Source organism: Carettochelys insculpta, chromosome 17, assembly GCF_033958435.1.
Source record: "Carettochelys insculpta isolate YL-2023 chromosome 17, ASM3395843v1, whole genome shotgun sequence".
NCBI lineage: Eukaryota > Metazoa > Chordata > Testudines > Carettochelyidae > Carettochelys > Carettochelys insculpta.
The window spans coordinates 3153210-3181082 of NC_134153.1; the positions used below are offsets into that span (position 1 = coordinate 3153210).

Genomic DNA, 27873 nt, shown 5'->3' on the forward strand with positions numbered 1-27873 from the left:
AGCTTTCATCAATGGATTGCATTGGACACATGGACTATCAAGTTCATATGAGACTAGGAATGGTAGCTATGCTGCCAGACCAGAAGTCCAGTTCACTCATAACCCAGCCTCAAGAGTACACAAGGAGGGGATGCAGAGAGCCACTACTTTATTATTTTCAGGTAAGCAAACAGGAAAACTTGCTAAGGGGTCAGGTTGATGATGGGGGACATCTAAACCAACTCTAGCCTCTTCCCAATATACAGGTAGAAATTCTCTCCTTTCCTTAGGAGCAACAGGCACAACAGCTAGCAGCCACATCTCCAAACTCATTCCAGACACATACTGCTGCATCTATTCCTCCCCTCCCCTGGTCTTCTGTCCTGTCCCTGCACCAAACTCCCACTGGAACAGCAAAGCAGCTTGCTTGTCATAGCACACGAGCCCACAGCTGCTCCATTCAACTCTATCTACATTTTCAGAGGGTCTAAAAAGGAACTGCAAGAGCTGTCAGATTGTCTAATAGGCTCAGGGAAAATGCACACAAAGTCAGGCAACAGACTAGGCCCCTTTCAATACCAGTCTCAAAGACATACAGGCCAGCAAGGATTAGTGTTATGGGTTGGAAGCTTTGAACTGTGCTAGAAGGTAAAGCCTTTACTGCTTACCAATGAGGAGCATGTTCTCTAGCTAGTTTACAAGGGTAAGAAGTGAAAGGGGGAATCTTTAGGATGGCCCAGGCTTTTGGCTATTAGGGGGACACCTCCCTTTAAACAAACACACCACCACCACCCCCCACCTTCAGTGGGAAGGGGAGAAAGACACAGGACAGAAGTTTTTCCCCCCCAAGCTCCCCTTTGCAGCAATACCAATGGAGGGAAGTGCTTGCTGGATTCTGTTCTAGAAACAAAATTTCTCAAACTCTAGGGCCAGTTGTCCCTTATGGCCAGTTGTCCAGGTTTAAGGCCTAAGAGCTACACCTCGAATTACTTTTTAATTATAGTGCTACAGGTTGCTCTTGACAGCAGGAAGTGACCAAGAAAATGCCAAGTGTTTTTCCACTCAGGAACTTGAGCCAGCATCCACATTGGCTCTGACTGGAACACACAGTGCCCTGGGATACTTGGCAAGGCCTCAAGCATGCCAGTTCCCTAGCTACACCAGCGTCACAGCTCTAAGTACCCCACACTTTAACCTTCATGTGCTTTTCATAGGCTTGAGAAACTCCACCCAGCCAGTCTGTTCCCCAGGAAACTTTATACCTGGTCTAAATTGAGCATCGCAGCAGGCTGCAAGGCAGATGGTGTTGAGATTCAGAACGAGAATAGCTTCCCTACCTGAATCCTAGCCACTGCACTGTAACTTAAGATAGCTGGGTTTTTCACAGCCAAGTCAAACAGACTATGTAGTCAACAGCTTCTGAACTGTTTCTATCATCACTAAGGATTTCCCCAGACAACTTATGAACATATTGTGACAGATACCACTTAAAGGAAAGGTGAAAGAAAGGGGGAAAAAGCCAGGCATTATGGAAACATGATCGCTCGTTGCTGTGCAATGCTAATAGGCAGTATCAAGAGCTTGTCTGCGGCTAAGAAGGTGGAATTAGGAGGAAATGGCTGTTGAACGTTCAGAACATTTAGGACACAAGACTGAACCAGTTGACAGAAAGAGCAACCAAAGATGACTCCTACAGAGTGACTCTCATAGCATTTTAGCTCAAGTTAGTGCACAGCATTAGCTAGTCAATATATGCAAAAATAGGAAAGGCTGGAGGGAAGGAAACAGACACTAGACAGCCGTTATCAGCTGATGGACAGCCTAGTTCTTTTAGCAACAGAAAGGAGAGGGTACCAATTTTAAAACATGGAGCTCCTAGCATTTCAGTCACAACATGGACTTGGTTTGTCACTAAAATCATTGCAAACAAGGTGAAGAGGCTGCAAACCAGAAACAAAATTCCTGCCTTTGAATTCTACATCTCTGAAGATGCTATTGTAGAGGATTCACTCTTGCCTTTAAATAGAGGGCTGCAATATCATACTCGGAAGTAGTCTCCGTGTGCGCAGAGAGAGGTCTGCTGGGTAAGGTTTCCAAAGCATCTTTTGCTCCTTTGAAGATCACCCAAAACTTGCTGAAATTCCAGAAGGATACGGTCTCCTCTGAGAAGGCCCCAGTTATTGCGATAGTGATTTTATACCCAGACAGAACACACAAGCTTCCCCATACACATCATTGGCTGCTTGGTGCTATTTGCTGAAGCTGCACTCTTTTGACATCCCCTAATCTTCATGCTTTCCAGATGCGAGAATTCTGTATGCCTGGTATCTCCAGAGAAGGAACAGTTACTTACCTGGAATTTGGCTCTCAAGTCATCCTGCAGGCTCTTCTTCCTTCACCCCGCTCCTGAGATCAGCGCCTCAAGAAGTTCAGCCTCTTGTGCCTTTTCATTTGTAATACATATTTATTTTCTTTTCATGAAATCCACTTCTCTGAAAACTTGGCCTCTCACCTCAGTTGAAGGAACTGTCTAGGGGGTTTGGACAGCAGCATTTGTACTGTACTGTAGTAGGGAGACAGTCAGATAAAACATGAGCCTGGACTAAACATGATCTAACACCACCCTTATGGGTGAGCTGCCATACCCTTTCCAAGAGCTATCCCCTCCACTCAGAGCTAGGAGACTTCAGTCAATCTCCTGCCTGAGAACCAAGAGCCAGGCTGGAGAATTCTGCACTGATTGTATTGTTAGAAATGGTTGTGTCCTTATCAATACAGAAGACAAAGTTAGAGAATTGCTCTAGGTGGAAAAGCTTGCATGGCTCAACACCCCTCCACCCTCAGTCATTACAACAGCTTTATTGCAACTAAACTACAGATAACCTATGAGGCTCAGCCCAGACATAAATGTATCTCCTATAATTGGAGAGGGCCCAGGCCCAAGGAATGACCTGAAGCCCTTAAGAAAACAGCTGAAACAGGAATCAAGTTGCCGGGGGGCGGGGAGGAAATGAAGGGAGAAGTGGCCACACATGCAGTACTCTGACCTACTCCCCAGCCCGCTCAGAGGGATAGAGCAGGCAGTCTCACAAAGCTGATTGTGCAATAGTCAATGCGAACCTCACTTTTTTTTTTGCGGTTTTACTGAACAACAATATTTACCACGAAGAGTCTGGTCCATCAGCAGCTGAATGAGAACCCATTGACATGAACAGGGCAGGTCATACCTCAACTATGGTCACCGGGCCTGTGAACCAAGGCATCCCTGAATTACACTAGCCATAACAAGGCTCACAGCTGGAGATTAAAATGGTTTTTAAAACCTTCTTAGATTTTGTAAATGAGGTAGCTAACATCTGACTGGTGTGTATCCGCAGAATCCAAACCAGGGGAACCCCTTCCACAAAAAGGAAATATCCAGCAGCAAAGCCCTTTTTTTTAATTTATTAAAGTATGCAAAGTAATTTATTTCAAGTATAATACCGAAACTTGACACAGTCTTTAAGATTAGCATCTACATGCTGAGTGAAGCCACATGACTGGTGATTTCAATACAGGCAAAGCCTGCTTCAGCTCTCTGCCTCCATCAAATTGTTAACACTACTCAATATAAAATAATGGAAGCTGACATTAGCTTAAGAGTCCCAAGTTAAAAGAGGAAAATAAAATCTGCCTCTACACCCAGAGAGTGAGGAAAGAGGCTGCAGCTTCTACACATCGGTGCATATCAGCATCGAAATCTGTCTGAGAAGTTGGGAGACTTTGGCATGGTCAGAGGCTGGTCACTTGGTTTCACCTCCAGACTGCGGTACTTCCGAACCGGGTTGGCCTTGTGTACCTCCAAAGACAAAAAAGGACAGATAAGGGTCAGTTCCTAAAGTTTTAATTACACTTGTTCGGTTCCAAGGAGTAAGGACCGTCTCCAGTGGAATGGGTCCTGCACCCAGAGCAACAAGGTGGGCATTTGTAGGAATGGGTTTTGCTCTTCAGTTCAAGCTGTGTCCATGTACCCACAGGGGCCTGGAGTGCTCAGTGCCAGCTTGCTCTCTCCACCTGGCATAAGCATTCTTACTGTCTCCCGAGGGAGTGCCTTTTAGACCAGTTTGGAGATAGAGGCCTTGGTAGCGCCCTTGGCTGCTGCAGTCTAAGACAGACCAGGAAAACCAACTCATTTACCAGTTCGTGTCTCAGCCTGGAAAGTTCTTCCTTCTCCCGCTCTGCTTCCTGCTGCCTGGCCTCTTCTCGAAGCCTCCCCTTCTCAGTTTCCAACTCAGCCAGTCGCTTTTCAAACTCTTGACGCTCTTTAGCTCTCTTTTCCGTCGCCAGCTCAAAGCTGTCGGGAACTATGGAACCAGAAAGTCTCTCTAAGTTTAGAAATAGAGGGAAAAACATTGGCTCAACTGTCACCCAAGCACAGCTCTATTAGGGTTAGATGGAAGTCTCTGCTCTCGAGGCCCACGCTTCACGCGTGTTAGTGAAAGCTGTTGGGATTTTGGAAGGAGAGAGAGAAGTTCATGTGCATCTGATACAATGTTAGTCCTCCAACAATGGGGCAATGAATGTAGGTGCTGGTCAGTTTGGGGCAGAGGCTTCCAAACTTTTCCTATACTAATAAGAAACCTTACCAACCAATATTGTACACCACTAGCTATGTGGACACTAAAAAAGGCATCAGCAGGTTTCCCCAGGCATAATTGCTGTTGAAGTGCGTCAGCCCTGGACTGCTAGCAAGCCAGTGCAGTGAGTGCATGTAACTCCACCTGATACTGGCAAGGTACCAACCTTACCCCCAACTGCCTCTCTCATCACTGGTACTTTGTATTCTTCAACACTACAAGTCTTCAGCCACCTGCCCATATTTCAGCGTTATGTGCAACTTATACAGGTTGTAACTCTCTGGCCTGGCACCCCCTGGACCCACGTGGTCTCAAATGCAGAAGCTTGTGGGCTCCCTGTCCCTGCTCCCCAGACCAGACTCTGCTCCCAGTGCAGCTAGGGCTCTCTGTTCAAAATGGATATTGCTGGACCAGGAAGGTTCCACCTGAATAGGAAGTCCCCACACTGTACTCTTGGCTAAGTTCTGAGCTCAGTTAGAGGAGACAGTTGTGGGCAACTGAACCATGTTGTAGGGTGATTGGAGATGACGACTCTATATGTTGGCATCTCTGTGTTCTCCTTGGCACTTCAAAATACATTTAATGACTATATTAGATAACAAATTTCCAGAGATTTAAAGCTTTAGCTGAGCTGCCTAGTGTGAAAATGCAATAATAAAACCCACCATTACACGATTTCTCCCCTACATCCCCCAGAGATTCTCACATACCCTCAGGCACACATCAGTTTGAGAACCCCTCGTCTAGGACACTTCATGGCAGAGTTCTTTACAAACACACAGTCTTTTGCAGGGGAAGATCACAGGGTAAAGAACAGACAAAAGCTCCCAGTTCCCACAAACCCAGCCTGGCTCCTCTTCCGAAAGGAGAAGGAAAGGAAATATGGCAGCTGCTATAGAAGCGTCAGCTGTCTCTACAGGAACTCACTACATGCTTTGTACCCTTAACCCAAACTAGTAAACACTAGCCTGCCAACTGCAAAGCTGTTAATGCAGCTGCCATGTCGGAGTACAAGGGGCAGTAAAGAGGAAACCACCCCCTCCCCTTCCTCAGGGACACAGGCAGTTAGAGGATTTGTTGACTAAGTATTGCACAAGCACCACTAGCTATGTGGATACTAAAAAGGCATCAGCAGGTTTTCCCCAGGCATAATTGCTGTTGAAGTGCGTCAGCCCTGGACAGCTAGCAAGCCAGTGCAGAGAGTGCATGTAACTCCACCTGATATTGGCTTGCTATCCTTCTTTGGCACAAAAGGTTCCTGGTGCACAACGGTGTTTGGATTAGCTTTGAAACACGCTGCCTCTTTCTGCCGTTTCAGGTCTTCTTTGACCTGCGTGGGGAAGAGGGGTCCTGTCAAGAGCTGAGTAATTGAAGCGCACCCCACTCCCTCTGCACTGAGAGAGCAGACTTCAGACAGACAACTGAGTATTTGAAAATGGAGAGAATCTAAACCCAAAAGAAATGTAGCAAGCAGCTCTGTTCTGTGCGGCATTTGTTCGTTGAGCAGCTTCAGAAACAAATGGCCAGTTTTAGTGCAGCACTTGGAATTTCATCAAAGCTCACAGGAGAGCTCCACCTGTGCACAGCTGCCCTGGGAAACAGCCAGAAAAAGCAATTCAGGGGCGCTGGTCACAATACCAAAGGTCTGATAAGACTTGCACTCAAAGCAGGATAATTGCCAATATGCTACTGTGACTAAGGAACTGATTTTAGACAACAAGTGCCATCTCTGCTTAATCAGTACTCGATACTGAAGCCAGACTTGCCAGGCCTGGCTCTGGGGAGTTGATGTGCCCCTAAGAGAGACAGAATTGCTGCCTCAGTCCTACCTGTTGCTGCCAATTCTGCAACTTAGTAGCTCCCCGTTCATCTGTCTGCAGATGGAAGGGCTCTGGCTGCGTTGGGTTCTTCACTTTTTTTTCTGGCAAGCTGATGTGGTCAAACTCAGGCAGGGGTAGTGCTTTGAACTTGGGTACCTATAAGAAACAAAAAAACCCAAAAACCTGAATAATGGTAAGAAACCTGCTTTGCGAGATGTATTGCTTGCATTAAGATCACCCCCCTTACTTTTCAGGTACAAATTTGAAAATCATGAAGGGGAACACTTTCTACTCCCCCATCCTCTGACGCTTACTGATAGAGGAGATTGCCAGGGTAGGGTTTTCAGAGAAAATTTAGTGTCCAACTCCTACTGAATTTCAAATGGGATTTGGGCATTTAGATTCCTTTAGGTTCTGTTGAAAAAACTAAAGAATTTAGCTGACTCAAGAGGAATGAACATTTACATGGATAAGGCTAGCCAGCAGTGTAGTATTAGTAAATAAAATGTAACTAAAAGGTTTAAAAATGAATAAAGTCTTCCTGCCTCAGAAAACATCACACTAATGGGGCTAAAGAAGCTTGCTTGGCATGTGCAAGATGACTGGATTTTTATACTGGATATGGAAGCCATTTTGTGTGTCTATTAAACCTACTGGGGGGCTGTGTGAGGGGGGTCTAATGAAAGCTGAGGATGCCCTGTATCTTTGTACCCTACTTATATATTGGTGTCATGTTTGTAGGTAGAGTTATAGATTTTTACCTCTCTATTAGAAATGTTTTAGTGCTAAGATTCACAATAGCAGGCGTGGTCTCCATCCCAGCCAGGGTAATGGACTGAACAAAGGCTCAGAAAACCAATACACATCTCAGGGATGTGGGACTTCTCTCCTGGAAGGCATCCAATGGTGACAGGCCACAATAGCCCAACTGTGTCAGGTGACTCTGGGCTAAGCAATGGGATGGAAATCAAGACGCCCAGACATCCATTCCACATATGTATATGATCTGGAGTGTGCTGGCACACTCAACAACCAATGGCAGAGTGCCACAGCCAACTACCTGAGCCAGGTGACCCTGACTCTCCAGCATCTGATGGGAAGGAGAAAGGACTTTTTCCCTCCTCCTGAAGAAAAACTATGAAATGAGCTAGAAACGTTCATCTTGGTTCCTGTTCCTAGGTTCCATGTCACAGCATGCTGGCTCCAGCTCGCCAGATTTCCAATTCTCCAGCCACTAAGACTATGTAACCCGGACTCATGCCCTTTCAGAGACTTTCAAGAGTCAGTACAGAACACTTGGCCTGCATCAGTAACTGTATCTGATGTATGTAAAATACTGCTTTAACAATTTTGCTAATCCTGTTTTTCCTTTGTTAATAAACCTCTAGATTATCAAAGCTGAAGGACTGGCACACAGCGATTTGGGTAAGATCCAAGTATATATTGACCTGGGACTGTGGCTGGACCCTTCAGGGCCTGGAAGAATCTGTGTGGTGCTGGTGAAATAGGTTTCAAGAACCTCTCAGCTGTGTAGGGGGTTGTTGGTCTGGGCTGGTGTAGCAGCTGAGAAGTCTGTGGGTTTCCTTGGGTGGCTTCTGGATGGCCAGTGGGGCTGACGGAGGTACTTTAGTGGCTGGTTGGATTTGCTTAGTGAGAAAGAAATCCCAGCCTGGGGCTGTAAATGGACCAGTTTTAGGCAAAGATAATCTGGGTTGATTTCCTTAGCTATGCCCAGAAACCCTGTCATATTACAACAAGCATGTCTTTTCATAACTGCCTTTGAAGGATTTCTTGCACCGTCCTTAAAAGCATTGTTAATGGCCCCTAGGCCACACAGCCCAACGCAATGATCTAGTATGGATGTCAGTTTCCACTGAATGTTGGGCCACGAACAAGAAAAGGAGGAGAGGAAAACAGGAATGCCATTATCTTCCCCCAGGGATTTAAGAACAGTGAACACCAATAGACGCACCTGCCCCCCTTGGAATATCATCCCAGGTCAGGATATTCCCTAGAGATCCATTTACTCTCATCAAGGGAACAGAAAATCCATCAGTGATTCTGTAGCACTCCTGAGATCTTGCAAAATATAGGGTCACACCAAATTCATGGTCCATTGTGGTCAATTCCATGGTCATAGGATTTTAAAACATACATTTAAATAGTAAAATTCATGACTTCAGCTGAAATGTCAGTGTCATAATTGTAGGAGTCTGGACTCAGAAAGGAGTGTTGGGCCATGGTGCATGGGTAGGTGTCACCAAGTTATTGTAGGGGGATTGCAATACTGTTACCCCTACTTTTGCGCTGAGCTGGGCAGCAGCAGTGCTGAAGTAAGGATGGCATGGTAGTGCTACCCTTGCTTCTGAGCTCCTGCCTGCAGAGTTGGGTCCTCAATCAGCAGCTACTCTTCTCTCCACCCACCCAGTTCTGAAGCATCACTTTCCTTAATTTGGTGCTGCACTCTTTGTTGGCCAGGTGCCTGGCCAGCAGCCACTGCTCTCCAGCTCTGAAGGCACTGCAGAAGTAAGGGTGGAAATGCCACAATTTCCCCCTAAAATAACCTTGTCACTCCCTCACAACTTGTTTTAGAGATGAGACCACAATTTGAAACACACTGGTCTCACCTGTGAAATGGGGTGCTTTCATCCTATATTTTATCAGAAGACCAGATTTGATGGGCCGTGATGTGTTTTTCATGGGCATGAATTTGGTATGGCACTGAAAAGTAGGTTTCCAAAAAGCTGGACATCTGGCCAGAGATGAGCAGTTTTGCTTCAACATGAAACTCCAACAAGCATTCTGGCAGTAGCGAGAGACAAGACTTAAGAAAAACCAACCCCTTCACTCCCAAGGAAACCCACAGTAATCCAAGAAGTTTCCAAGCACGTACCTCCTCTTTCTGCAGCTCTTCTATTTTTTTCTCCTTTTGCATCCACCGCTCTCTGTCACGAGAGTCAAAAGAAAAGGGACACACTTCCACATGCCTCTGCTCAGGAGCTTTAGGTTTGAAAGGCACTCCATAGTGTGGCATGGGGTTAGCTTTGATCACCGGGGCCACCTCTTCTCCCTAAAGGCACATGAGCATTAGCAGACAGACTGAGAAATACAAGAGAAACACTGATCCCCGACCAAAATTATTGTTTAATGGACAATTTAGGACTTTGCATGAAGAGAGATTACCAGGGTTGCTAAAAACGTGGGACTTAAAAAACTGGAAAACTGTTCTCTCCGACTAACAGGCGAAGTGCACTGAAACAAACAGCTACAACAACGCAGGTACCAATCTTGAGACTACTTCAGGCACGAGCAAGACATAGTAGTAGAATTTAGTGATACTACAAACCACTAAGGCTGAAGTATAGTTTCTTCATTGCCTTGCCCCACCCCCACCCAGGCCGCAGGTCTGTCCAAGTGAGCCATTGTGTTAACAAGGTGTTAGAGCCAGAAAGGTCTTCATCGGCTTATGAAGAAACTTTTCCCCCCGGGTACTGTAGGGAAAATAAACCCCAACCACACCCTTCCGTCCCCAGGAGATGAGCATCTGGCCAGCACCCTCACTCTTCGAGAAGCCTATAGACAGGTAGTTTTCCCAGGCAACACAAAGTAAGCTACAGCTGCAGAAAGGGGCATACTTTCAAGTACCTCAGGAGGCCAAACAATGTCCCTTAAAATAAAGGGCCAACCTCACAGTGAAGTAATTGTATTAAGAAGATTCGATTTCTCTGGAGGACAAATAAGCAATTTGCTTCAGGAGGTAGTGGCCATGACAAAGAGGGCTAATGGGGGAAGGGACTAAATGATCCCCCAAAGTTTGAAGATAACAAGTTGCTCAACCACAACACCCATGTTACTGCTTGCAAAGTCACTGTTTGTTAGGTTTTGGAAGGGTAGTTTCCAGCTAGTACATGCTATGAACCCCAGAAACCCTTCTTCCAATTAGTCACCTTTTCTTCCTCTCTAGCAGGCATTCGGATTCGGTTCTTCAGTGCAAAGGCTGGAGACTTAGGAACTGTAATTGGAAGGGGCTTCTTTTCAGGAACTCCCTGTCATGGGGAAATAGTTAAAAAAAACAAAAGTGACCATTTAGCCCCAAATAGGTAATATGTCACAGGAGTGGCCTGGCATAATTAACCCACTGTAGCTCTTTCCTGATAAAGTGATATTGAGAGGTTTTTGGGGGACACTAACAGCAATACAGCAAAATAAAGAGGGAAGTATGCTCGGAAAGAGAAGCTTATTGCCACATCAGACGTTCTCGCTTCTTCAGAAGAGGTTGGGTTGCAAGAGTTCTTACCACAACATCCTCCAAGATTTTAGCTGGACATGGTCTGGAATGGAATTCAAAATGCTCTTCTTCCTGCTGCTGCTTCTTACTCTCGCGCTCTTGAATCCTTTTTTCAATTTCCAAGTCAAATCCCACAGGCTGCGTGGACTCTTTCACAGGGGGTTTCTTGGGTAAGATCGGCCCACCCTCTAAGATCCGTGGATTAAGCTCCCGAGCTTTGAACTTGTATCTGCATGAAGAACGAGGGGGTAGTCAACTACACAGAGAGTGACCACAAATAGCTTCTCCCTCGCCTCAGCAGCAGGAACCAGCAGCAGTGACCAGCATTTGCACCTGGCACATTTCACCTTGTGCACAGCTCCACTTCCTTACTGAGAGTAGGAAGGATCAACTGAGTCACATTTTGAACATGGAGTTCTGCAGACCCACCCTTATACACAATATTAAGAGACTATAAGCTTTTATTTTAGAATCTAACTCCCAAAGAGAGAGAGAGAGAGAGCGTCTGGTTGTAGGAGTTTTATACTGCATGCAGTGACTGTGCTTATTAGAGCCGCAGTACTAAGAGTAAGGCTCTGTACATACTAGTCGAGTTTTTTTCCTGAAAGAAGAGTGCTGGTTCACATTGTTTACCACAGGCATCAGAGCATGTTTCTCTGTATCACCCATGAGAGGAGCACAGGGTGGTAACTACTCTGCCATGTGCTGCTCTGAGGCACAAAACAAGTCATTATTGTGGCAACGATGGATGCGTGTGAGAAAGCTGCTGGAAGCAGCCAGGCCAGAGGCAGAGAAAGATTCTGACTTCAGGCCTCACCTCCCTGCTTGAATACAGATAAAGCAGGAATATTTTACAAAGAGGATTTTGTTTGGTGTCCCAGAGCAGCGATAGCACCAGCTGTCAGAACAGGCACTGAAGGCAAGGAGCACATATCTGCAGGCTGGACTGCAGCATTTCAAAGAGCAGCCACTCCTACTCTGCACTGTGGGGCAGCAGTAAAGGGCAATTAGACTGGTGAAAGCAATCAAGAGTCTTCCCTGGCACATCAGTGCAAAGTGCAAGAAGAGACTTTTGGGGTGGTTTTATTTTTGCACTGAAACTTAGTTTTAGAGCAAAATGTTTATTTCCGGTGAAGACACTAGCATGGTTTTTGTACACAACACTGGCAAGACGACACATAGCTTAACTCTTGGCTAAGAGTTGAGTCTTTTCCATTCACAACACTGTCCACAACAGATCATTTCACATACCTACATTACATGATTCATCTGAAATCCTGTTGCTTTAACTCTAGATACTTTAATTCCATCTATACTATTATTGCTTTACAACAAGTCTGTTCCTCACAAGTGGTATCATGCTGAGACTTTTGGGTTGATTAAAGGATATTTCAGTGTCCAAACAATTCTGCTTACTGGTGGAGCTTCTCTATTTCCTCTGCCTCCAACTCTGCTGCACTCTTACAGGTTACAGGTCTTAAACGCTGTTTGGTTTGAAGGAGTGGTGTTTTGGGCTGCGTAAGTCTGGTCTTCTGTGGCTGTACTGGCATTGGACCTACAAATCCAAACCACAGAAACTAGCAATTAACAGCTGTAACTGAAACTGGTGATTTTAATTAGAGCAGATGCCCAGGCTCTATGAATGACTAAGGAGGTGGAGCCTAAACAAGTTACTGCTTCTTGCTCCCCCGTCATCTTGGTGCATAAGTAAACAGCTAGCCCACATTGCTAAGGCTTACTTTCATCAGTCCTCCTGCTCCTCAAATGGTAACGAGAGGGAGTGCGTTTTTGGAAGTTTTCAATTTGTTCAGCAAGGGGAACATACTCAGAGGTAGTTTCTTCAAACTTCCTTTTATTGCCTTGGGAGAGATGGAAAGGTTTGGGGACAGTTGGCCCCTTTGCCACTCGTGCCTGGAAAGAGAGAGAAGTTATGAGTCATTGTAGCAATCTCAACAAGGCACTCCACCAAAACTTCACACCTATGCACCATAAGACTTCCTCACTAGCAGGAAGATGGGAAAGTGTCAATTCTAACTCGTGACAAAAAAGAGGGAGGCACTGTATAATCATTCTTTCAATTTTCTATGCCACCTTGTTCGGACAATTGAAGGAGGCCATGAGGTGGCCAACCAAAGCATACTAAACAGATAGTGTAGAAGATACTGTAGTCATGTCCTCAGTTTATATTGAATGAAACCCCTGAAGTTCTCCTCTCCCAAAATTACTTTGAGAACAAGAAGAGAATCCATGTGGAAGGGACAGCAGCCAAAGCTCCTGCTAATTTGAACAACTGTGCAAGTTCAGCACTGCCGAGGACAGGCCCTACTGCATGGTAATTCAGAGATAGCTAAATAAGTAGACTCCATCTTGGAAACAGAACTTGTACAGAGAAAGCCCTATTATAATTTTCAAAGAATCGTCTTTTTGGAGCCTCAGGTAAACTCAACCTGTTGGGAGCAGTAGATGGGATCTAGATTTCACTTAAAATCACTTGTGATGCTACAAACTCTGCAGGGATCCTGACTGCTCCAATGGTGATATTCCATGATACCACAATACCTTTATTAGTCTGGCACAGCCCACACGACTTTTTACATTCACACCCAGTGAATTACTACCAGCAAATCCCATATCAGCAAACAGAAGAGCAGGAAAAGTCAGCCACCAACAAGAATTAAATGAAATAGCACCCTTGCTTCCCCATTCTCTCACCGGAGATGGAGGGTGCCTTCTCAGGGCTGCCACAAAATCTAATTCCTTGTATTCATTGACAGGTTGGGTTTCTGTGCGCTGTTTAATCCTTTTGTCAGAGCAGAAGTGGAAGTCAACTGGCTTTGTTACCTGACCAGAAGTCTTCTTTACAGGTTGTCCTGAAAAAGACAAAAACCCTGTGAGACAGATACTGAGGAGCAGTTGATATTCATCCATAGCTTGAGCTCTGGAGTTCTTTATGTTCATTCTGTCTTTTATATTTTGGAACAGAGATGTTTTGTTTCCAAGTAGATTTGTGGCCCAATACACTTTAAACATGCTATTTTATATGGCTCCAGAAATATGCTGTTAAGAATGTGGAAGAAAAAAAAAAAGTCTGTTTTTGTAGGTGTCTACTTCTGTCTATTCACGATCCTGGTGCAGAGATCTGACTCACACCCAGGTAGACTTACAACTGCAAGAAGGCAGATTGTTGTAGCCAGCCCACCCCCAATACTTAAATATTAAAGAAGATGGAAATCATTAAAAACCTCAGTACTGAAACTATGAGGAAAGAAAAGGGTCTGGAGACTAAGGCCTTGTCTACAGTGACATTAATACAGATTATGTGAGTTTAAAGCAAAGTAGCTATTTCTTAATTAACTCCTTGTGTGAGTGCTCTTATCCTGGATTAGCCCAATCCCCTTTGGAAATGGATTAGGTGAATATAGAAGACGGCCCTTATTGCAGAAAGCAGAGCGTCAACATCACACTTAGTTACCCTGTGCAGACAAGTGCTGAGAAATAATGGTAACTTGGGCTGTGTCTGCACTGCCCTGCAGTTCAGACTACAGGGGTGTTTGAGAATAGGTCTATTAAAGGCTGAACAAACTGATATAGTTCTTTTCTGACTCCTGTTGTAGACTTGGCTCCACATTATCCTCTGGCAAGGAGTTCCACTTGACTGTGTTGTGTGAAGAAATACTTTTTGTATGTTTTAAGCTTGCAGACCATTTACCCTATAAACTCTTTTCCAAGATGGAAAATCCCAGTCTTGTTAATCTCTCTTCATATGGAAGCTATTCCACACCCCTAGTTGTTTTTGTTGCCCTTATCTGTACCTTTTGCAATGATTACATACCAATTATTAGCTTTGCAATTTCACATTTCAGTTCCTTCAGAACCTTTGGGTGAATGCCATCTGGTCCTAGTGACTTACTACTGTTGAATTCATCAGTTTGTTCCAAACCCTTCTCTAATAAGACCTCAATCTGCAACAGTTGTTAACACTTGTCACCCAAAAAGTGTGACTCAGGTTTGGAAACATCTCTCACATCCTTAGCTGTGATAGCTGATGCAAAGAATTCATTTACTTTTTCCACAGTGGTCTTAGCCTCCTGAAATGCTCCTATAGCATACTGAAAGTCTAATGCTCCTGATGTGCTTATAAATTTTCCTGTTACTTTGCATTTTTACTAACTCTTTTTCAAATTCTTTTTGCACTGATTCATTTTTTATCCTTCGCTTGCTAGAGGGGGCTTCTATTTTCCTCTACAAGGTTTAATTTGCACTCTTTCTAGGATGCTGTCTTGCCTCTGTTTCTTTTACTTTGTTTAGCCACAGTGGCGTGTTTTGGGGTCTTTTAAAAACATTTTTTTTTAAAGTTTGCATGTGTAGTGCCAACATATGGGGAGTTAGAGCAGTACTCTGGTACATGCTGATACTTTCACATCTAATCTGAACTGCAGGAAAGTGCAGATTAGCTGACAGTTCTCAAACAAGGGATGCCAGGGTTAAGCCAAGCCTAACACTTTGTCTACAGTTAGACAGTGAGGAAAATTAATCCAAATTAAAAAGGTGTAAATTTAAAAACAGATTTGTTAACTTATATTAAATCCCCGTGTGGAAGCTTTTATTCAGAATTAAAAAGGGACCTTAATTTGGCACAAAAGTTAATTAAGCTAAACCAAATTGAAATGGCTTTAATTCTGAATAAGTGCATTGAAATGTTACGTGGATGCTATTTAAAGGTGTGACTTTCAAGTGGAATAGTTAATTTGAATTTTCTTAAGTGTCCCTATGTGGACAAGCTCTATGGCTTCAGGGAAGCAATAAGAATGTGAAACAATACAATGTGTAGACCATGAATTAATTTAACCCTTTTATTCTGGAGAAGCTGTCAGAAATCATACTGAAGATAGGTCCAAAGGAAAGCATCTGTCAGGCGGCAGGTACCAAATCTAAAACTGGAGGGAAACATAGGATTCTACTCTGAGAGCTGAAGAGTAGGTCTATCACTGAAACAGTGAAATGTGTGAATTCTAGTCTGGGAGGGTTCGTGTTAATAAAATTATTGCTGGGTTAGTGAAATTGGGACATATCAGATAACCCTGTCAGGAACACTGCATTTTACTTAAAAAGACTATATCCTCCAAAGAAAGGGAAGATGAGAAGCAAACAGCTAAGAGGGCTCAAACTGCATTCCATGTGCTTTGAAAGAGCATTTGCTGATATTTCCCTGCAGAACGCACTATCCCCTGCCACACCCTTAGAGATGACTGAGAGCATCGGATGCTAAACCTCCATCTTTAGCTAAATCCTACCTAAGCCAGCAATAGCTGTTTTCAGGGACTCTTCATTCTTTTTGCGCAGCTCCATTGTCTCCTGCTGCAACTGCTTCATCTTTTCCAGCTCTTGGTCCTCTGTGCTCTTTAGCTTGCCAGAAAGATTCTTCCTCCTGAAAAAATTAAATATACCAGAAGCTAAGAGGAGTGAATGGCTTCCACAAGTTTACAGGAAGTTTGCCTGTTCTTCAACAGTCCAAGGAGATACTAATCCCTTACGAAACCTATATGGATCCCAACAAGCATAGCTCTCTATTTCTATTCGATCCTACATTCCCATCTCAGACACATCAGGTGAAGACCCTGCAAATCAGAGTTGTAACTTCAGTGAAGAAATCTAAATTCTCTCGCTCCAGAGACACTGTTTAACAGGTTAAAACCTAAGTTTTGGTTAACTACAGTCTGATTTTGTATCTTCAAGAGTAGGGTACTTAAAGTTACCTTCTCATTTGCAATTGAGGATTACCGAATACATGCTTGCAACACTTGTGGGCAGACTGCTTCTCCGATCATCCCCAAAGTAGTAATACTTGACACCAAGCTACACTAGAAAGCTTACAGTGGCAAAGCTTTCCTTAGAAATGGTCAGATTTTAAAATAATAGCAACTAGCACAAGAGACTATTCACATTCAGAGGAAAGCTACATACTTCATCACTGTTGGTGTTGTAGGCATGGTCAGCTTGCCCTTGGGTCTTACTGGAGAGAGTTCAGTGCCTTGAAGTATTGATGAACAGAGATCATTCCCAGTCAATTTCAATTTACTGCTAGAGCTAGAATGACAAAATAGATTTTAAAAAAATCAACACAAGACTGGTCAATTGGATGCCAATGTTTTCAGCTCTCACCAACATGCACTGGACATTCCAAACACCTTTGCCAATGATCTGAAGAAAAAACCAAGAAAGAGCCTTACTGGCCACATAGCCTGGCTGAGGTGGTCTAGTTTTTCCTTGGTACTCTGTAAATGGGAAGACTAATTACTGAAGTTTCGGTACATAGCTTCTCCTTCCTGGAGGAGCTCTGATATTTGTCCTCAGTTATTAGTCCCTTCCAGTTTCTGAGGCATATATCCCATCTTGTGACAACTGCCTACTGTATTGTTTTCTTAGTGCCAAGTCTCTTAGCATATAGTGGATTCCTATTTAAACAGAATTTACTAGTCTAGACTTGCTTGACTTCATCCTCACTAGCAGCGTGAATCAACTTTAAAAGATAATTCACAGAAGCACTGGGCCAAAAATGACAGGATTAAGAAACTCACAAAACTGTATCACCCACTATCTCGCCCCCACCTTCACCTCAGCAATCCTACTCAATTTTGGGGGAAAAAATTATCACATCACTGGATTCATTTGTTATGGATTTAGTATTGCGAACCAGATCTGTATCACCTTTACCTAGAGCCTCCGACTTCACCTCAACTAGGCTGAAGCCTATTCAGAAGCATGGTCTCTAGGAATTCAACTGATAAGTAACAGCGCTCGGATCACCCAGTCCCCTTTGGTGACGTACATTTTCTGTTTTTTGGGGGGTGGATCATCTTCCTTGTTGGTGGAGGTGACAGTGCATCTCTCTTTGACTCTGGCTCGACGTTGGCGTTGCTGGGCATTCTTCTGCTGTGCTGACAATCTTTTGGATAGTGCCCTGCAGGAAAGAACAGTGTCAGGTCTCCCATATGGTATTTGGGAAGGTCAATTCCATATAATGTGTTTTAATGTCTGCTGGTAAGTTACAGAAATCCAGACAGCACTACGTGCAGATATGCTTCAGAGGAGACCAACGGCAGTTAATTATTACACTAATTGAAAACCTAAATCATCCCTGGTATTTCTACTACAGTACAAACTCCCTTTATGCAGTCCAGGTTGCAAGGTTGAGCTTAGCCTCAGACAAAATTCCTGCTAGGTACATGTCCTGGAAGTCATCAGCACAACTGGCTAACTACCCTTTTACTATTACAGAGGGGACCTCAGAGTTAAGAAACAGGCACTGACAGCATAGGATGGACAAGCTCACACAACTGCTGTATGTGATTGGCATAGTCAGTCTCCAGTTCTATTAATATGGGACCATTAAAGAAGAGTTGCTATGGTACGCCATCCTCATCCACCTGGCCCAGAATGTAGCTCAGTCTTGCTGATGCTGAGAGTGATAGCCAAGCTACATAAGAGGTCTAGTTAAGCTGACAAGCATTCTTACCTTTGAGAAGGTTCTGAAAGAGCAGGAGCTGAAGTATTGTTTGATGGGACTCTCCAGGCTGCCAGTGAGCTGACAATATTCTGTTGTCTCAATACAGGCTGCTCCATTTCTCTCTCCTCCATCTTATGGTTTTCAGCTAATTGAGGGAAACAGGGAAATTAGTTTCTGCTTTTGAACAGGTTAAGGCTATAACTACACTAGAAAGCTTAGAGCTGTAAGCAGTCTAGCGTAGCTGCTGTAAGCTGATAGAACAGTTCTCCTGTTGTCCTAATTAATCCACTCCAAAAGATCAGCGATTATTATGTCAGCAGGAGCAAATTTTGCACCTGCCCAAGCTGCCACACCTTTCTATAAATCTGTTCAGTTGGGTTCCAATGATAAACTTTTCCTTTTATTTACAGTCTAACAGAACCCAAGAAAGCCAGAGTCTGAGAGCTCTCTCTAAATTGGACAGGAAAGTGGCATAACTGTATCCAAAGTCAGGTCAGAAGACAGATCTAACAAGGCAGGAAGAAATTTCCCACATCTCCAGAGTGCATTCTAAAACTTTAATCATTAACTTCAGGCTTCCAAGAAACCCATAACAAGCTCACAGAATCATGCTGAACTAAGCCATTATGCCACCTACCACCAAAGACTTTTAAGTTCTACTGTAGCAGGTCTCAAACTGTGGGTCAAAAATCCCATTTTAAGGGGTCAACAGGGCTGCCTTAGACTTCCTGCAGCCCAGGGCTGAAGTCCCCCGGACCACTACCTGGTTTTGAAGCCAGAAGGCTTCAGCTGTGCCCACCCCACTCCCTAACCTCCCAGAGCGATGGGCCTCAGACATCTGTCATATTGTATTTTTTTATTTTCAGAAAGGGGTCCTAGCACAATGAAGTTTGAGAACCCCTGTGTGATGGGGTTCTGGGGTCCCCTATGCTCTGCACCCTGTCTGCAGGCAGGAGAGTCTCTTACTCAGCAGGAAAACAGCGGGTTTATTAGCCGACAGGACACAGCATTATACAGAGGAGTCAGTGCAGCAGGCAGAGACAGCCAGTTCAATCCATGTTGGGGAGAGGAGGCCCCGAGGGGCCCCCAGAGCCGGGGACTTGCCCCCTCCCTTGTCTCGCTCTCCCTCAGCCCAGACTAACTGCTTCCCAAATCCCAGTTCCAATTTAAACCCCTCAGGCTCCACCTCCTCCTTTGTCTGCAGTACAAAAGGTGTTACCTGGTCATCAAGGTTACCCTCAGCAGGAGCCCCACACCCTGTGTGAGCCCCACACACACACAGGTATCCCCCACTCCATCACACCCTGTTCTAGTTGTTTTCAGAGATGTGCAAACTTACTGGATTTGACCATTGGTGAAACAATAGCTTGTGGAAGATTCGCCTTTGAAAAGTCAGTCTTGCACTGGAAGATAGGTGCCACTTTCTCTGCAGGAGGAACATTCTCTGAAGTAGCCTTCAGATCTGCGACAAAGTAAATGCTGTTAACATGTATTTGGTTTAAGCAATTGTAACAAAACCACTTGGTGTACAAGTAATTATGTTGTTAGTCAAGCCTGTTGTCAACTCAGCAGTTCTTAATCAAGGATAGTGTTTTACTCTACAGGGGTTTTAAACATGTAATTTACTGTTTAAGTCAGCAGAGTTTACTTGCTACAGAAGTCAGGACTAGTATAAGGTAGTTCTCCATGGCGGGGAAATTATCCCTTCCCAAAGCGTTACTTCAGCAGAAAGCAGACACCATAGCCCCTAGCTCTATGATACTTACCAAACCATGAATCCACATCCTGCATGTCATCATCATTCAGAGTCTTGAAGTTGATGTAGGTAGTTTCTGCATCATATGAATATGAAGATTGCGGATGAGACATTTTCACTGCAGTCTTGCCCCCAGAAGTGTGTCACAGACACCACTAATATAGATTAATCACTGGAGAAAAAAAAAAGAAGTTAATTTAGATTATTTATTCTAAGTCATTGTAAGACTGGTTACTGGCTCACACAATAGTGGAAATGTTTGACCCTGAAAGCCACCATCTCTAAAGACAGAAGGACAAGAAACCTACTTGGGCTTAGAAGCAGTAGATATTTCAACTTAAAAGGGAGTATCATACTTTATGTCAGATTATAGCAGTGGTAAATTTTGTTACCCTCGTATTATAATGCTTTAAAATTCACTTGAAAGAATAATGCCATGCACCTGAACTTAGGAGTTGTTCTGAACATTGTTGAATAGCTCACGCTTTGGGGATAATCCCAGACATTGTGCCTATTCAAAGAAGTTGTGAAAAAGGATGTTGAGTGTTCTCCCAATGATGACCACAGCTCTTGCATAGGGTTCTCCATTTGTCCGATCAATGCTCGTAACTGTCCAAAGCAGGCACGTCCAACCCGCGGCCCGCATGCGGCCCTGGACAGCTAGTAATGCGGCCCCACAAGATTGTAAACTTTTAACATTATTATGTGATTCATATACATTAACTATATTATATATTTTATATGCGGCCCAAGACAATTCCTCTTCGCTCAATGCGGCCCAGGCAAGCCAAAAGGTTGGACGCACATGGTCTAAAGCTTAGCCTTTAAGAGGATATAACATCTAGCTCCACAACTGGCAGATAGAAGCACCTTTGTCTTCTTCATCTACATAGCCTTTTTGCTGCTGTAGAGACTAGCGCTCTAAGTTGCAAATTTGTTCAGGAGGAATGTACAGTTTCACTGCACTACAGACTCCTCTGCAGAATAGTGAAAGACTTTAGTTTTGTTAGTTAGGGTATGTCTACACTTACTGAAAGATCAACTCCTTCAGGGTCGATCTTCTGGGGTTTGATTTAGCACACTAGTAGTGAACAAGTGCTAAATTGAACCATCAGAGCTCTAGAGTTGGCCCTGGTACTCATTCTTGTGAGAAACAAGGGAGGCCAACGGAGGAGTTTCTCCCACCATCCTCCCTGCGTGGGTGACGGAGAGAGTGGTAGGGAAAGAGAAGTGGGGCTGAAAAAAACCTTGCAGCGCTTGCAATTGTCATAGCTAGAATTGCATATTGTAGATCAAGTTTTTGGTCTAATGTAGACACGGCCTTAGTTTAAGTCTACCACCATTTCCATGCAAAACCAAGAGCGGCGGCTGCTTTAACACTGTAGTTGTTTAGAGATTCAAATAAAAACCACAACAGACCACACTGAAAATCTTGCAGCCGTGACAGCCAGAAGCTTATTTTGAATGGAAAGGGTAAATTCTTCAGAAATGATAATTGATCTATGGTCCACAGCACACCCACACTTAGTACAGAGATCTTCCTCGTTCCTTGTTGGCAAACATTTTTAAAAGCTGTGGTCCACTTCAGTCTGATAAAAGGAAACCTTCCATACTTTACGGTGACCTTCATAAACAACGTTGGAGTTCTGCTACTATCCAGTTACGTTAGCATCTCTATAAGAAAGGACTCGGCATGCAGCATTAGTCATTAAGTACAACCATGCTGTCGTATGGCTGTTTAATTGCTAAACTGCAGAAACAGATAAGTGTGCTAAGCAACAATGCTGCAAAGTCTATTTAACTACACGTACAGGACAGCAATGTAAGCCAATTGAAAATGCTGCAGCACTGCCCTCAACAATTTGTCCAGGTATGCAGGATGCTAACAGCAGACCTTATAGTCAAACACTGAGTGGACAAAAGTCAGTCTCTACTTAAATTGCAATAGACATTGGAGGCATGATTCAACACTTCAAGATGAAGTGACAATATTAGAGACGTAAGACAAAGCCAAGAATGTTACGTATTCTAACATAGCAACTAACATTTTCCAAGATATTCAGTGTGTTCATAACAGGTCATGTAGTATAAAGCAATGCAAACTTTAGAACAATAAGCCACAAGAGAGTTTGGGCTGTGGGTCAGGTAGAAGGAGAAGAGTCTTGTATAGCCATTTGATGCATATGAACACAAACCACTTTCCAGGCAGGCCAGATTCTTTATAATCAGAAACTGAACAGATTATTTTGCTGCTTAATCAAGTCAGGCATGTTTCAGTCCAGAGCAGTTTGCATATACCCATAAAAGGTTGGCTCCCTTCAGGAGGAAGGTTTGTCTGGGTATAAATCAGAGTACTATTAGCAGGTGCCATTATAATTTACAACTCAAGGATCCTCCCTTCCAAAATTTGCTGCATACTTGAGAAGCCTACAGTTCTCCCACATAGAGCTGCTGTAGCTAGGGAGAAAGTTGTCATAAGAGAAGAGTCATCTACATGATTGTGGAAATGTCAGGGCAAGAACTTAAAAACTGATAAGAAGCAAGCAGAAAAGCAAGCCATGGCCAAAACCAACTGCAACCGAGCTGGGGAGATGACTGGAATCAGATGCCTTCCTACTCCTCTTAATCAGGATTGGGTTTCTGTCAACATGACTAGGTTTGTTTTTTTTTTAAATCAAGTGCGTCATCTACATTCTTCCCCCTCCCCCTCCAAACAAGCCAATCTGACAAGCTGGAGCACCAGGCATCTCATTTCATAAATATCTGTATCCACTGCAGATACCAGTGCCAGACTGCAGGAAAGTTATGACATATCACTGTGAAGCCAAGTTACTTCTGTTTGACTGTGAGAATCTAGAGCATGTTCCCTGATAATGGAGGGGCAGTTACTGAATTAAAAGTACACTTATGCTTTGCAAATTTATGTAGCTAAAGAGGGTAGTCAGTCCAGGTATTCTAGATTAACTGCAAATCTCATCCTAAATAGATAAGGCTTACCTGTTTTGGGTCCACATAGGGGCTGGAGCAGCACACTGCCCGCAGGGTGTTCCAGCCTTGGGGGGTTGCCACAGGCAGCCGTTTGTGCACACACACAAGGCCGCTGCTTTGGTGGGGTTGGAGCGCCCTGCACCTGTAGCGGTGCAGCAGGACCCTGGCAACCCATTCCCTCCTTTAATCAGTTAACCAATTAACTGGGATTTTTACATTTCCAGTAGACTAGCATTAAAGATGGAATGTTTCCCCAGTTGTACACAGTATGCCTCATGCTTTTTAGAAAGAGAGTAGGGAGATTGTAATTAAACTTCAAGGAGATGATGATATGCCATTTCCTTATTGACAATTAACTCAAATTGACATTTTTGGCTCTCTTTTCTCATTTCTAAACACTGTATCCATTCTTTACAGGTCGGATTTATAGCAGAATAGCAGCATGCAACTCCGAGATGTCGTAGTACACAGGTTGAGCGCTGAACTTTGCCAGTTGAGCCTGGGCAGATTAGGGAGTTTAAGGCAACTTGACGGCTCCTTAGAAATGTTCATACTCATATTTATAACCAATATGAGTTTGGTCAGTTTGTGGTGCACCACTGAAAGAAAGTGCCCTTGTGCATTTTTAAATCCATGGTATGTTGATTAATCAAAATATTTGATTGATATATACACAGGATAGGAGTAAAGACTAGCATGCCACCTACATTCTTCATGTAAGATTTGTGTAAAATAGCAGAACCAGACAACTTCTCTGCACCGGGAAAGTGACCTGCTGATACTCTTTTCAAAGGACAGTTTTTCCTATTGTGTCATGCATCGAGCACGTCTACCTTACTAAATTCTCCCACGGGCTCTGGTCAGACAGTTGACCAACGCATGCTGCATTTGTGAATTATGCAAATAGTTAGTTGCAAAAATCCACCTTATAAAGTACATAACAGGACAAGCATATAAGTGGTCAGCTTCCACAATTTACCACCAAACCTACTCCAAAGTTCCTTTCAAGCACAGACAAGCCCTAAAATGATGCATTAGTCCATACAACCATGGATCTGTCCAACTTCCTGAAGAACTAATGAATTCCATAAAATACCAAAGAATTAAATGGAAAGTTTTGTAAACAATAAAATGTAGGTGAGTCAAGACTAAAGATGAGTGAGGGTACTCCAAAGAAGTTTAAAGCCAAACCTAGAATATGAGAAATTAAATTCAGTTTTGATTACTGGATTACCAAGGAGTAATTCACAAAACACACAAATAGGTCCTAAAAGAAACAGCTTCTCATGTGCAGTTGCAGACAGTGAAAAAAGCCATACAATGCTAGGCTGTTCACAGAAAGAAAGAGAAGTATTTATGTTTCTGTATAAATGAGTGATATGCCCACAGCTCACACGATTATTATTTTTATAAGGTGACTAGAAAAGTTCAAGAGACAAACAATGAAAATCAGAAAGGTAAGGAAACAAAACACGAAGGGAAACGGAAAAGATTTGGTCTTGGAGCTTGAAGCTACAAGTAGACAAAATGAGTTGTAGAGAGAAAGTGAGTCTGGTTCTTCTATTTCCTGGTCCAAGATGACCAAGGGGTCATTCAGTGTATTAGCATGCAGAACTTAACACTACAAAAAGTAACAGACAAGTGCTTAGCATGGTTAAAGAATAGGACATCCACAATTAAGTTACTAGATATAGTGGTGCCATAAATCAACCGACTTAAGGGCATAAGTCATGCGAGGTCATTAAGCAGATGTGCACTGTGGAGGATGCCAGAATGTCCTCTGAAGTACTGATACTGGCTTCTGTTGGGAGCACCGGATACTGAGTAGATCAATAGTTCAAACTTTTCGGCATCACGCCCTGCCTGTTGATTTTTGAGAAACCCTCATGCCCCCAAACTTCTTCTTTACCATCATCCAACCCGTTTTAACAAAAATTCAATTTCTAATTTAAAACAAACAGCATCTTGATATAAAAATGATATTTAAAATTAAAAATAAGCACAAATTTTTTCCTGGCCCAAAATTTTAATAAAAAACATAATTTAACATCAGAAACAGTGGAAACAAATTAATTTAATGTGGACGATGCCACTGCATTTTCTTCGTAAGTTGGGAAATCCTAGGAGACCAACTATGGACCTTCCAGGCTAATGGCACAGACCCCACTTTGTGTGTGCCTGGTGCAGCCCAAGGTGGCCAACTGCCTGAGCCCCATGTTGCCAGGGCCGCCCGCCAGAGCCCCTCCCCTCCCACAAAGCCAGGCATCACTAGCCCCTCATCTAACTCCATCCTCCTCCTCCCCCCTACCCACACTCGCTCACCTTTGCAGGAAGCAGCTAGCTCCACACAGGCCTTTGCCGGCTGCCTGCTTTCTACAGCAGCTGAGCCGGGTCACCCATGTGAAATGGCACAGTCTAAGAGCCAGAAGCAGAGGCCGGCTCTTTCTTGGGGTGGTGGAAAAGACGGGAGGGGGCTGGGTCATCTTGAGTCCCCCTGGAATTTCTTCACACCCTCCCCCAGGTGGGGGCATGCCCCCCAGTTTGGGAAACCAGAGAGTAGATGGACTATTGTTCTAATCCACCATGTCAATGTCACAGTCCCAGCAGCTGCTTCATATAATTGACGTTTCTTAAACATTAGTTTGTGCCATTTTAGAGAATACAATCTACAGATCCCAGCTACAAGCTTGTTGGAGCACACAGACTGTGCCTTTCTGCACTTGTGTGCTCTTAGAACCCCAAGTCGTAAGTGCTTTCAAACCAGTTCATAACCTAAGAACGCAGTCCTGTAGCCATAACTGGGAGAGGAGAGTTTTCTGCAATAGTATCAGCAAGAACTCTCCTTGCCAAGGAAACCACTTTTGTATGATACTCTCAAATGAGCTCCTCCCTCACCCATTTGCCAAATATTGAGCTTCACTGGCATATTGTCCAGCTGAATGATGTTTCCTCTGAATATTCAGTGATGTTTTCTCTTTTCTTCCAATTCTACAGACCTCTCCTCCCTGTGAACTGTCTGGAGTGGAGCCAGGGTGCCATACTACACTAGTAACATGACTAATGGCAGCTACAAATAGAGCAGATCTTGCATGACTTGTCCACCCAGTCCACAGATACCTTAATAGTTATGCACACGTAGACTTCTGTACAACAGGCCTATAAATATCAAGGATTCAAGATTCTTTTTTTATTGGGAAAGGAAAAAGGATCAACCACAGGCTTTCTATGGAAATGAAAGAATTTGTTTTAATATTTTGGCATCTAATGAGCTTCTGGCCACTGAAAGCACAATTACCCTGGCTATTCAAGGTGAAGATAAAAATGAAAACTGCTAAATTTACTTTTTAAAGGTTCCTTTTCCTTTCCACCTTCTTCTCCCACTTCCTCAACCTATGACCAGCACCACCCCCCCTTCTGGCTGAGTAGTTCACGTGCTCAATTTAGTCTCAATTCTATATCTAGGAGTTTATACTAGATACACAGTAAACCCTCAAAATGTGCAATTTTGAGTCGTGCTTAACTCGTGCCAATGCAAATTAAATGCAACTCAAAATCCTGCTCCCTCACAGCCCTGGCTCAAACCCTCTGATCCCCGCGTGGCCCCAGTTCACCTCCCCGCAGGGCTCTTGCTCAACACCCCCTGCCCCCCAACACCAGTTCATCCCACCTGGGGCATGACTGCAGCCTGCTGCCCCTCCCCCCCGGTGCAGCCCCGGCTCACCCCACCCCCCAACCCACCCCAGGCTTAATGCCCCTCCCCTCCTCCCACGGCTCCAACCCACCACCAGGCTTAACCCTCCTCAACCCCAGAAGTTACCATTCAAAAGGAGCTCCAGGTGCTCCTGCTGCTTCCCCAGCTGCAGAACGTGCGTTCCACCAGGGAAAAAGCCATCCTAACTTATGCAAAATTCGAGCCATGTGAGGGTGTGTGGGAACACAACCCTCACATAACTCAAGGGACTACTGTACTCATTTGACACTCAGACCCATATGCCATTCTGGAGAACTAATCAGTCTATAACTCTTTGTATAAACATGGATTCTACAACCTGTTGTCTCTCTCATCATAAGAGGTATGAAGTTAAAGGAGGGATCCAGGAGCATGAGAGATGCTACAGTAATGGCTACATTTACCACAATCTTCCTGTGACCCTAGTACAGAGGCAGGCCAGATTCATCCCATCAAGTCTTTCAATCCAGCCCACCTCTTCACACAGAGCAGCGGGGCTCCAAGTATAGAAGGGTGGAGGGGAGAGGGAGAAGCCTGAGGCACTACCTCCACCCCAGCAAAATGTCAGCTCCCATTGGCCAGTTTCTGACCAGTAGGAACTGAGAGGTTTGTGAGGGGCAGGGCAGCATGCAAAGACTTCCCAGCAGCACAGGAGGACACATGGCGTGGTCTAGGGCTGCTAGGAAGACTGGAATTCGCCTGAGAGTGCTGCTGGTCAAGAGTTGCTCAAGTAAGCATCCCACAACCAGAGTCGCTGTGTCACAAATCTCCCCTCTTGCCTCCCAACACCCTCCCAGACACTGAACCCACTCCTACACCTCTCCCCTGGGCCCAAATCCTCTCCTGCATCCATATCCCTTCCCAGACCCCAATCCCGTCCCAGTCACAACCCCCCCTTGCAACCCTCCTGCCCTGTACCCCAGTCACTTATTCCAAGCTCCATTCTGCAGCCATCCTCCCTTGCAGAGGCTACACTCCTTCCATATCCACTTACCAACATCTCAGAATGCCCCCTCATCAAAAATTATGGCCCACCCCAACCTAATAATAGCAGCTCAGATTTGTTTCCCTGCCAAACAACTTAAAAATAAGACCACTCTGGCACCTGATGTAAATCGGACCTCACAAGCTGTGAGAATGAAAAATGTGAAATTGCCTAAGACAAGATTCCCCATTCCCAATTAGAGTC

At 44.2% G+C, this 27873-nt stretch overlaps 1 protein-coding gene across 2 annotated transcripts in view; it reads right to left on the reverse strand.

Moving 5' to 3' along the window:
- Positions 1-3416: 3416 nt before the first annotated feature.
- Positions 3417-27873, reverse strand: part of TPX2 (TPX2 microtubule nucleation factor) — a 30747-nt gene continuing 6290 nt past the window's right edge. Inside the window, exons 2-17 of one of the 2 annotated variants that reach the window (XM_075011923.1) lie at positions 19977-20138; positions 19550-19672; positions 18220-18355; positions 17533-17664; positions 16668-16790; positions 15998-16131; positions 13416-13573; positions 12443-12614; positions 12120-12258; positions 10713-10932; positions 10363-10461; positions 9309-9485; positions 6425-6571; positions 5814-5925; positions 4156-4343; positions 3417-3817 (exon numbers count right to left, since the gene is read on the reverse strand). In XM_075011923.1, coding sequence (XP_074868024.1) covers positions 3707-3817; positions 4156-4343; positions 5814-5925; positions 6425-6571; positions 9309-9485; positions 10363-10461; positions 10713-10932; positions 12120-12258; positions 12443-12614; positions 13416-13573; positions 15998-16131; positions 16668-16790; positions 17533-17664; positions 18220-18355; positions 19550-19672; positions 19977-20079 — 2274 coding nt within the window. In that variant the 5' untranslated portion in view covers positions 20080-20138 and the 3' untranslated portion in view covers positions 3417-3706. The remainder of the gene's footprint in view (positions 3818-4155; positions 4344-5813; positions 5926-6424; positions 6572-9308; positions 9486-10362; positions 10462-10712; positions 10933-12119; positions 12259-12442; positions 12615-13415; positions 13574-15997; positions 16132-16667; positions 16791-17532; positions 17665-18219; positions 18356-19549; positions 19673-19976; positions 20139-27873) is intronic. The other variant, XM_075011924.1, reaches the window with a different exon arrangement.